This window comes from Gambusia affinis, linkage group LG16, assembly GCF_019740435.1.
Source record: "Gambusia affinis linkage group LG16, SWU_Gaff_1.0, whole genome shotgun sequence".
In the NCBI taxonomy this organism is placed as follows: Eukaryota; Metazoa; Chordata; class Actinopteri; order Cyprinodontiformes; family Poeciliidae; genus Gambusia; species Gambusia affinis.
In genome coordinates this window covers 10,865,793-10,877,536 of record NC_057883.1, presented here as the reverse complement: position 1 = coordinate 10,877,536, position 11,744 = coordinate 10,865,793, and the positions used below count along the sequence as shown (strand labels likewise).

Genomic DNA, 11,744 nt, shown 5'->3' with positions numbered 1-11,744 from the left:
CTCGAAAAGAAACAAAGCCATAGCATTTCTTTCTGCTTGTCAAACTTTCTGCATCTCATTGCTGCATGGAATCTCATCTGTGAGCAGCAAGAGGGTCAAGCAAGCTTCTGTAATTAAAACTCAATCATTGTACCATGCCTTTTATGATGCATAATTTAAAACTTGCCACAATGGGTGAGTTTATTCTGAAAGTTAACAGCAACTTGTTTTTGTGTGCTCTTCAGGGAATACATGATTTTACATTTAATCTGCAAATCTTAGGTGTGCGATTTATCCAGCACTATAATATAGATATCTTTTTTTTCTTTTTTTTTTAGGAATTCATCTTTTTTTCCAGTTAAGCAGCAAGCTGGTCATTCTTTATAAGAAATGAGAAAACAAGAAGATAATAAAAAAGGAACTACGGTATATTGTATTCATTGAACAAAAATCATTACTGCTAATAGTTTCATCACAGTAAACCATAATTTACAAGAATCCTTCAATAGAGATATTTTTAACTAAACTAAAGATGACAAACTGCTATTTTTACATTGAAGAAGCACCTAGAATTTTCTTAAGCATTAATAAGCGTCTAATTTAACTCACCTTGTGTGCTGTGACAGCAAACTGTTCAGCACTGTTCATCATGTCTGCAGTCCTCTCCTCTGCCCGACCTAATCGCTCACCACGCTCATTCAGAGCCTGGCTGGCCTTCTGTACAGCACTGGTCACACTGTCTGCAGCTGAGTGGAGTATACTGTTACCTGCAAAAAAGGGTAGCAGCAAAGCCGTGAAACAGGGAGACCAACAGGAGGCAGGAAGTGAGGCAAAACAAAGTGCCGAAAAGAGGAAAGAAGGGGAAGAAGAAACTTTTGTTACTTTGGTAAAGAGACAAAAACCTGTGACATTACATGCGGTGCAATCAGCACCCCTGACCAATAGTGTTAATGATGCCAGACAAAATAATCATAAAACAAAATGGTCTCCAGCTGGTGCAAAGTGGGCGGGTGGCTAATGAGTATTCCTCAGAGCTGATTTTACTCACAGTAATATCAGAAAAAGTCAGGAGTCCTGTCATGTGTAAAAATACTCAGAAGACTCTGCAGTTGTCAGGTGTGTCAGAGGTGGGCTGAGTACAGTGTGTGGCGTGGAAACAACCATCTCAACTTGAATATGAAGGAGACAAATAAGATGACTGCAGAGACCACTACAGAGGATTATTCTATTCCACAGCTATCATCATCCTCGGTGACGCTAGGAATTAACTAAGACCAAGTCATGACATTTAATTTACCATTGGGAATCTTTTACTGAAATCAGTTGAAGTTTGTTTCAGTCACTTGTTTCTGGGATCTTCTGCTTTCGGTCCTGATCCATATCTTGTGAGCATGGATGAGAATAAATACCAACAAACTGAGAGCTTCACTTCTGGCTCAGATCTTTCGTAACAATGGGAGTTCAAAAAAGTACCCATGTTACTGTTGATGAGGCTCCAGTCCTTCTATCCATCACCTGCATCATCCTGCCATCACTCATGAACAGGATGTGAACTCCTCCACTTCAGACAGACTGACCAAAAACCCAGAGTGGACAGTCTACCTTAACAACCATGAGGTGGCCACTGACTCATCCCAGTCACTTCAGCTTTGAATGTAAAGTTTTCCAATGTACACTGCAGGCCATGGCTTGATGATGCCAACAGTGGCACATAAAATGCAAAAGATGAGGTTCTCCATGATTTTTCTTTGAGTGCCTGTCCATGAACATGAAATAGGATCAATGACAAGGGGCAGTAAGTCTAGCCTGTACTGTGAACAAGCTCAATAATAACTCAGTGATACCAAAATGCATCAGCAGACCCGATCCATAAAATGCATCAGCAGACCCGATCCATAAACTGGACAACAAAACTAATACAATCGTCTGCTTCTTTTGACAATTTCTAGAAGTGTAAAAGAAGGGTTTGCCACTTCCTTTATTTAATTTTAAACTTCTTGAGCAAAGTTTTTATTACTCTATTTTCTAATTTAAAGCATGATAAAGGACAGCTGGCCTCCTGGGCTGCCCTGGAAACCCACTGGTGGATATAAAGACAGAACAAAGATAACTTCTGATAACTTCGGCAGCCCTGCGGATGTTTCCTTTGATGAGGCATTCATCTCTTACACAATGAGAGTTCTGTTAGATTTGTACCTCCGGACACCTTGGCAGTTCAGAAAAAAAAACAAAAACAAACAAACAAAAGAAACCCCGTCTGAAACGTTTTTAGGTTGTGACCTACACATACATTTGGTGGCTCACAAGAGGATATGCACATAATGTCAGAGGGGAAACTGAGTGCATTTGGAAACTGACAACCTGGATTCTATTATTTCCCACATGAAACTCCAATATAGTAAGTGTATGTCCCTTGACAGATATAGTGAGTGACAGATAATTGGGACAGCTCCACTGCACTGGACTATATGACAGCCCAAAAGCAGACGGCCAGGCCACCTGGTAGCCCTTCAGAATTAGTTACTTCGATAGAACAAGATCTGCAGACACAGATGGGGTACGTATTTATATTAGTGCTCATAGAAAATGAAGACACAGACACAAAATAACATCCATTGCTCAATTTTGAAAAAGTAAACTTTCTGTTATAGGTTTTGAGCTATTCATAAAAAGTTGCAGACCTTTTACAGCTTTACTACACATTTTTCTTAATTCCCTTCCTCCTCGTCATCCAGGGGAGCCCAGGGAGTCGTGCTCCCTTCACCCGCTGTAAAACCCCCGCACTCATCTCCTCGCACTAAAAAGAACATCTCCATTTATTTGTCTGCCTACCATTTTCTTTTCTCTGGAGCTTTCCCTGCTCTATTCACAGAAATCAGTGGCAGGCTGTTGCACCGGCTCCCCCAAGTGTACTGTAGAATGTAATTAGAGAAATGCTGGGTGGGGAGGCTGTGGAACGGTTTCAGAAGAGGGAAGGGAGTTGGAACATCACAAGTCAAAATAGATGTGAAGGAGCAGAGAATGTTATGTGGTGCAGTTCCTGTGATTCAAACCGAATGCTGACATCTCATCTTACAGTGAAATAGGACTATTGATCAATACATTCACATAAAATAGTAGCGGCTATAGGACTCCAGAGGCTAAAACTCACAACTGTTTTGTTTTAGGCAAATGATTTTTCCCCCCATATGGTCAAGTATGTTGAACAAAATAGCAAAAAATAACATGAAGAAAGTTATTGTAAAGCTTTTGTAAACCAATGTTTCTCTATCCATGACCCAGATCTCTAAACAATGAGAAGTCCATTTTGTATCATAATCTAACATTTTTTGGGCAGCGGAGGCTCAAATGGAGAAATTGTTTTTGGGGGAAAAAAAAGAAAAAAGACTCTTCCAGAATCCAGAAGCTTTCAACAAAGATAAACAAAACCAGGAAGTTGGACGGTGGATTCCAAGACAAGAGTCCTGTGATACTCAGAAAATGATCTGATGTTATCAATGGAAATTTCATATGGACAGCTGAGCCACATTTCCTGAGGCATTTGTGAGATTATATTGTTAACTCTAAAAACAAATATTGTTACATAAAACAATCATGGAAGAATACACACTGCAGTGTATTTCATCCTGGAAGTGAATTGGAACATATGAGTAGTGAGATTTTGTACAATCCAAGTGAGATTTTAATTATTCTACACCAGATATAGAACAGATTATTTAATCTCTGGAACTGAAAGTTAGTGTGTTGTCTTGTTTTCATCACAATAGCCCACTCTTTACTATGGGGTAAAAAAATAAAATAAAATAATAATAATAAAAAAAGATCACCACCACATAATCTTTAGGAACAAAGAAGATTCTATTTCCTGCTTTGTATGGAATTTTTAGGATTAGCAAAAAAAATATTAATGAACATATCCAACCAAGAATGAAGTCAAATTTATCTAAACCTTGAATAGTTATGTAGCGGAGTAAAACGTAGAGTATTTCACGAGAAAAACTGCCGTTGTAACCTTCTAAATTGTGTAGAGAATAGAGAGGGAAAAACAGACATGACAGGAGCCTGTAGGTGTACGCTGCTGCAGTAACCTCCTGCAGTTTAATTAATGCAAATTCTGACAGTAACAACAGCAGCATAATGAAGTATAGGAAAGGCTGAAACATTGAGGAGAATCTCCCCAAGCTGCATCCTGTTCCACTCCAAGTAAATTTGATTCCAATTGCTTTTGTCCATGGTCCTACTGAAGTTTTATTTTTTGTTTTTTTTGTTTTACATGAAAGTAAATTCTCTGTCTTTTAGGAGTCCTATTTAATTCTTGTTTTTAATCAAGCACAAAATGTTCCTCTAATCTCAGAACCTGTGTATTTTCTAAGGCATTTTCCGCAACACTTCATCCAGACTTTCCATATATAAAACGATAATTTTTTTTCTTGTTAATTTTTGTTTAATCAAAACAGGTTTCTCTTGTGAATGACACAAACTCTGTAAAAAAATAAAATAAAAAAATATTCATAGACCTTCTATGTATTCAAACAACATGTTACTAAGATTTTAATATTCTAGGTTGTAATTTATGTAATCAAGAAGTGGTGTTTGAAGCTATTCTACTAAGTTAAGTAACATTCTGATCACACTTAAATGTCAGATCAAACAAAATATTAATAACCTACTTCCAGCAATAAATTATGCTTTGATTTATTGAAGGAAACAAAAGCTATCAGAAACAACCTTGGCCCATCGTAAAAAAATAATAATAATTATAAAAAATTATCCACTAATGATTGAGAAGAGCATGAATAATGTTCAACATGTAAAATGCTTAATTTATTTTCAACATTGTTTAATCTTTTCAGAGACTTGTGTCTCGTTTCCTATCTGAATCTTTCAGGGATTTGAATAATCTTCTGCTGAATGACATAATAATAGGCTAATTAGTCTGTTTAATGATAATGAGCACTGATAAACAGTCTCTATAGTGTGTCTCCAAACAGCAGGTTAATGTAATGACACTATCACACAATAATTTCCAAACAGGATAAATGTTTTGAGCGTTACAGGGAAAATGAATGGCACAATTTATGTCATTATTACTCCAACAAAGCATAAATCATAGTCTGAGACAATCTAAACAACAGAACAGGAAACAGCATTAGTGAGGATGCAGACTGTAACTGTGCTGTCCTTGGGCACCAGATCATGATTTACCTCTGAACAGCCTTTTATTAGTGAGTCTGCACAAAGTCTGACAGTGAAGGGTGAAGACAGTGAGTTTGTGGCTCGTAACCTTTGATTATCAGCACTTCAGTACTACATGCAAAGTGAAAAGATGTCCTTGTACTTAAATGAAGCCTTGAGCAAAAACAAATGGCTGCAAATAAACTAATCTGAGAGAACAAATCATAGTTGTTTAGATTTTTTTATTTATTAGAATTTGTCCTTTTTCCGAGTTAGCTTGTCTTTTTCACTTAAACAGCAAATTTCCAGACAGTACATTTAAACTCCTGTCTCGTATCCTTCTTTTGATAGTAGACATTTCAAAAGTTAGCCTATCCAAAATGAACAACTGGGATTCTTCTTTTTTCATATCTGTAAAATTATTTATGAAACCGGGAAGTCAACATATTGTTATTAGTAGATATTTATTTTTGTTTAGCAGTGCTTACCTTGTTTTTGAGGAGGACCACGATGTGGCCCTAAGTCTTTCCTCATTCTGTTGAAATAGACCTTGCAGTGGTAAATGACTGTATCTAAGCCTTCTGCGATGAGAAAACATCAGCCAGAAAAAAAGTTTGATTTGTATTACAGTTTGTTACTTTTAAATTAGTTCTAGTATTATTGTCATTAAGTTAAGGGTAAATAACTTAGAAGTTTAGTTCTCCATTAATGCCATGCAAGTACATAAAAGTAGTTATGTAGTTAAGGAAAACCACTCCAACTGATTTCAAAAGATGTATTGATGATAAATTGTAAATCTCTAAGCTTCTCTGAGCATGTCACATATCCAGTGGTTTGTAACTTATAATGAAGTCCAAGCTATTTACAATAACCATTGAGATGAGACCAGAATATTTTTTAATACATATATAAATATAGATTCTGCCAGCACACCGGCCCAAATATGTTTCCACTGTATAAGTAGAATCCACTGGAAGAATATTCATCAAATCTTACCATGGCTATTTGTTTGGTCCTGGGCAGATTTTATAGTCTTCATATTCTGTGCGGCATAAATCTGGTATCTCTTGCTGTTGCTATGTGGCACTACTATAAAGCAATTGGATATCTTAGGCTGGCTACCATTGCTGTGGGACAATAAATATGTCCTTGTTCCCCATTAGGATATAAAACCTTTAATGGCATCTTTATAGGCTGGATAAAATAGACATCCACACATCAGTAGAAGCACAAAGAGAAACTGGCCACAAAGAATCTTACAATTTTACAGTAATGTCTCAAACAATGCCATAATATTGACTTTGCTTCTTATATAAATAACTAATGGCATCACAATTGGAAACTATTTTGAATGGTTTGCAAAAAGAAATTGGAATCAGACTGAATCAAGTTAAACTGTTAAATCAGTTCTTTCTTAAATAGTGAAGGAATGTTTTTCCTGCACTAATTAACATTACTTTCCACTCAATTTAGCTACATTTAATAGTATTTACACCATTTCTAAGTTTAGAAATGCCTGTCATTCCACATGTTTCTGCAGATAGAGCCCATCCACAGTTAGGGTCCCACACCTGAGCAGCGTCATGATTTTTGTTTTGCACTGGTGTGAGACTTAAACTGGAGTAGACAGAACTGGCAGCAGTCTGGGATTCTTCCCATTCTTCTTGTCATTATTTGAGTGATTTGTAGACATCTCCACTATCAGTCATGCTAAACAGACCCAGAGAAAGCAGAGCTTCTAATCTTTCACAGATTAAAAGTCAAAGATTGGATTTACTGATTGACGTCTACCAAGAAGCAAGCTTGGTGCACAGATATTTAAGAAAAATAAATAAATAAGACAATTGTAAATAATATTTTGAAAATGATCATTTTCAAATTTACTGGTGGTAGAGCAACTTTGCTCAACATGTTTCACTAAAAAGCATTAAACAGTTTTTGCTCTTTGGGAAACTGCTACTTCTCCGCCTACACATACAGATTTCACACTATGAACTACGGTCATCTGAAAAATGGTAAATATGGATTATGGTCATGAATGTAGGAGGGAGGTCAAAGCAATGTAGAGGAAGGCTGGGAAGATATGGCAGCTTTATCATCAATGAATGGATAGTCAGTTCCCACACACACTGACAAACCTAAAAAACAGTAAGTGGATGAGTGAGGACAGCTTCAACATCTCACCTCACTGCAATGCAGTGCATATTAAATAATTTCTTAACAGCAGAAGAAATGCTGCAAACTTCTCTCATAACTGACTCCTGTATCTGTGGAGCTTGTAGGAAGGTTTTGGACATTCACAGTTTTCAACAAGTTATTTTTATGAATAGGGCAAACTGACTGATGTTCTGAAATGGGAATTGAGGACAATCAGATTGATATCTGATTTAAAAAAAACAAAAAACAGAATTATGTTAAAAAGCACCGTCATCATGTTAACAACAGCGTGTTAACATGATGACATGATTAACACCAAGCTATGTTAAAATGGCTTTAAACATGCATCTTTACCTACTAAGCAATACTCAAAGGAGACATTATTTTAACTTGTTTCTCTGGTTTCTTTAATTTAGTATCAGTATGAGAAAGCAAGAAGCAGTCATGTCAAACAGTGTAATTTCACATTAAAAAGGAAGAATGCTGCATCAAAAAAGTTTTTATAAATGACGTCTTTAATGATGGAACTGACTGACTGTTATGACGGAAAATAAGTGTTAAAATTTTAAGTATTAAAGGATGTGTTTGTGCTGTAAAACCACCTTAACCTTGAAAAATGCATTTAGTCAAAGATGACCTATTACTTCGCCTTCCTCTTTTGACAAAGTATCAACTGAGCACACAACAGATGCTGTATGCAAGTAATGAGCATACATTTTCATACACACCAGGTGCTGGTTGTCATCATACATAATAGGATTCTGGCTTACAGCACAGGGTTACATCCGTGAATCTGTCACAGATTCATGGCTTTCTGACTAAATTTAAAAAATTAGTATTTTTACTTTGGAAATATCTTACCACCAAGCAGCTTTGACTGACAGTTGATGAACTCGGGTTTCCGTGCTGAGCAGTAGCGTTGGCAGGTGTGATGAAGAATTTGGATGAAGGTGCACTTCTCTCCTGCTGAACTGGCAACCCACTGGTCCAAACCATTGTCAAACATCAGGTCAAATTCTGGACAATCCTTTGAGTGAACAAGTAAACCGTTGTAGGTTTGAAGTTAGTGTAGTTGTTGAAAAAAACAGTAAATAAAACAAAAACAAATGAAAACATTTTAAATTATTACACATAGACACTAATACTATGCTTCAGGCTGTAAAGACCTAACAAAAGGTAAAGCTCAAGTAAGAAGTTTTATGCTTTATTTGTTGGTGGCGTTGTAAATACATACTTTATTGGAGTCGATGCCATTAACCTGCCGTAGCTGATCAATGGTCCACTGTGACCTTTTGACAAAGGCAGATGATCCTTGGAACTGCTTCACTTTAGTGAGGGATACATGGGACGGTTTCTTGTTCGTCACTGTGGAAACAAAAGTAAAAAAAAAAAAAAAAGAATAAAATATCTATACATGACAAAATTATACAGCAGAGATTTCACCATTTTAAAAAGATCAGGGGAAAAACTAAGGGGTTATTACTACAATACTTGCGTTAAATCTGTGTTGAACAGTTAGCTACATGTGCCATTTACACAATGTGTGAGCTGGAAGGTTCATTGTCTGTTTGACATGTCCAAATGATCTGTGGCAGCCTGGCTTATCTGGTAATCACATTTTGTATCCTACATTGTCAAATACATTGGAAAGCAAAGCAGAACAGTTATGTGCTTATAATAGACTCTTGTGTTTTTGAAATTAAAGACAGATCCACAGTAATGCTGAGGTGGTAAGAATGAAATGAATAAAACAAATAAAACAAAATAAAATAAAAAAACGTCTGGTGATTGTGCATGACTTTTAAAAAAGTATAACAAACTGCAAATCCAAAAAGCTAATTTTACAAGTCAATGGAAGGAAGACAAAACATCAGGACAGAAACGGAAAGAAATATAGCTCGAAAACAAAGGACATAAAACAGAAAGTATGGTAGAAGTAGGGATCACCAGGAAGAGAGTATGGCTGACAGAAAATGATGACAACTAAACATCAAAACATAGAAAACCTACCAACCTCAAGGGAAGAACTAATGAACTGGATAACTGAATGCCAGGCTCACATATCTGAATTTGACTGAGATATTACAGAAATTTTGTTTGGCACAGTCCAAATTAATCATACAATTTACAGTATCCCATTCTCTCTCAAAACAAATGTATATCCTAAAGGAGGTGAAGTATTTCAACCTTTTTTACATCTAACTTCCTTGTTGAAGGCATTATTCTTGTTTTTTTTCCTATGAGTAAGAAAGTGGTAAGCGTGAAGTATATTATAGAATAAAAAATATTAAATACATCATTCAGCTTAAAGCAAAACAACAGATCATTAACAGTGAACAACTCACTTTAATCTTGCAACGACAACCTGATTTATTAGTCTGATCAAACGTCCTACAGTGAACTTACTTACAGGATGCTGCACATTAACTTTCTGTACTCCAGCTTTGTACATCATTTCCACACAGAGATAATAATTTTATTAATTCAATTCCAATAATTTAAATTCAGCAGGGTCAAGAATGCATGAATAGTATCTCTCGAGGACCGGACTAGGGCACACCTGCTCTGCTGTACAGAAAAATAGTTTTTTGCAATAATTTGATTGTTTTAATTAATCCTTTCACCCCAGACTAAGAACAAGACGTGTAATTATGTTATCTCTGCTACAAGGTGATGGTTTTCTGCTATTTCTCATCACAACATAAAAAAATAAAAATTATCACTAACAGCTGTCGGATATTATTTATTCTTCCTCTAGCTACGACTCAATTCACTCAGGGTGCACTGCACCCATATTGAGGAATGTTTTACAAAGGTAGGGCTGAAAGAAACTCCTACAGCTCAAGAGATGTATGGTTATGTTCAGAGTATCCATTTTGACAGCTGCAGTTAATACTGGAGCTACAGTGGGTGGAAGGAAGCAGGCGTACAAACACACCGACAGACAGAATTACAGAAGCAATCACTCATTGCTTCCTCATTCAACCAGTTGCAGCGAAAACGGAGAAATGAAGTCAACAATCAGTGATCCTGGCGGTGGTGACACTAAAGACTAATAGCTTTAGGATTGAGAAGATTTTATAACGATGTTGACAATAGGGTGCAATCAACCATTGGGTCGAAGGACAGCAGTGGTCATGTGTCTTTTACCTCATAAATGTTTCATGAGACACAAGGGAAGTGAACAAACCTAATGTCCATGCAATCCGGTCACACCTTTCCATAGTTGTTTATCAGAACATCGACTGTGAACTAAAGTAAACAGCCAATCACAGAAGGGCAAAAGTACAGAATATGACACCCAAAGTGATGTGGATGTTGATTTTTACTACTGCTTTGTCTCGGCAGGGATAATTTTCAGCAGCAGGTTTGACTGACGTCCTGGACCAACGGCATTTTTAAACCTTTCAAAACAAACAGAATTACTCCAAATATGAGAAAAATGATATCCATACTTCCATACTTCATAAAAAATGTGAGACTCATATTAAACCAATCTGTCATTTGCACATTTTTTAAGCAAATCACAATCAGTCAAACTACTTTGTGGCTTTTAGTCATTTTTAAATAAGAAATGACATTCTATAAAGACCAGATCACCGAACTGCATCAGCAGACTGTGAAAGACAAAATGTCTGAAGGCCACGGACTGTTGACAAATCAACACAAATGTCTTAATGAAGCTGCCAGACACCTCTGAGGGTCTCAAATCTATTTCATATTCAGCTGTTCACTGCCTTCTTGTCAGAGTATCTCCCTTGAATATTAACACAATTACTGAAAGTTCTAAGGCATGGCTTTGTTGAAATAGCAATCAAGCAAGAAGAAAATGTTCAGCCACACTCTATGAAAATGTAACTTACAAGTTGTTCCGATGGCAAATTGACATAAATTGGTCCTGTTGGTGTGAAAAAAATTCTAGAAACAATATTATATCAGAACATTTCTGAAGAAATTTAAACAGGGCCGGCCAAACTGTGCCCGTTTGCTGGAACCCAGCCTTCTGATGCTAAAAAATTTGCATCAATGGAAAGTAAGATACAAAGTACTCTATAGCATGTGAAGAGTCACAAGCATATGGATCAACATGGACTTACTCCATTCAGTATGTTAAAATTAGTGTATAAGCAAAATGCTAATGTTAGCCAAAATGCTGCTACTGGCTTGTCGTCTTAAACACTGGGTTATTTAAAGTTATTACTGAGGTCTTTCCTTTTTACCATTGGGTCAGCTTACAGTTAACAAACTCCTGGTTTTTAGATAACTACCTGAAGTTTAGTTATTTAAAAAATAATAATTTAATTCACAGTACATTGATGCTGCTTTTCTTTCCATATCTTTGGTTTAATCTTTTTTAATCAACAATGCCAGCATCAAGTCTGCTGTGGGCTTTTATCCAATTTGAAAGTTAGATTTAAATACATTTGCAAGCT

General features: G+C 36.3%; 1 protein-coding gene across 4 annotated transcripts in view; it reads right to left on the bottom strand.

Moving 5' to 3' along the window:
* Positions 1–11,744, bottom strand: part of stxbp6 (syntaxin binding protein 6 (amisyn)) — a 110,821-nt gene that overhangs the window by 61,979 nt on the left and 37,098 nt on the right. For 2 of the 4 annotated variants that reach the window (XM_044142219.1, XM_044142220.1), the window contains exons 3-6: positions 8,546–8,676; positions 8,173–8,338; positions 5,643–5,735; positions 589–746 (exon numbers count right to left, since the gene is read on the bottom strand). In XM_044142219.1, the coding sequence (XP_043998154.1) occupies positions 589–746; positions 5,643–5,735; positions 8,173–8,338; positions 8,546–8,676 (548 nt within the window). The remainder of the gene's footprint in view (positions 1–588; positions 747–5,642; positions 5,736–8,172; positions 8,339–8,545; positions 8,677–11,744) is intronic. The other 2 variants (XM_044142221.1, XM_044142222.1) reach the window with 1 other exon arrangement.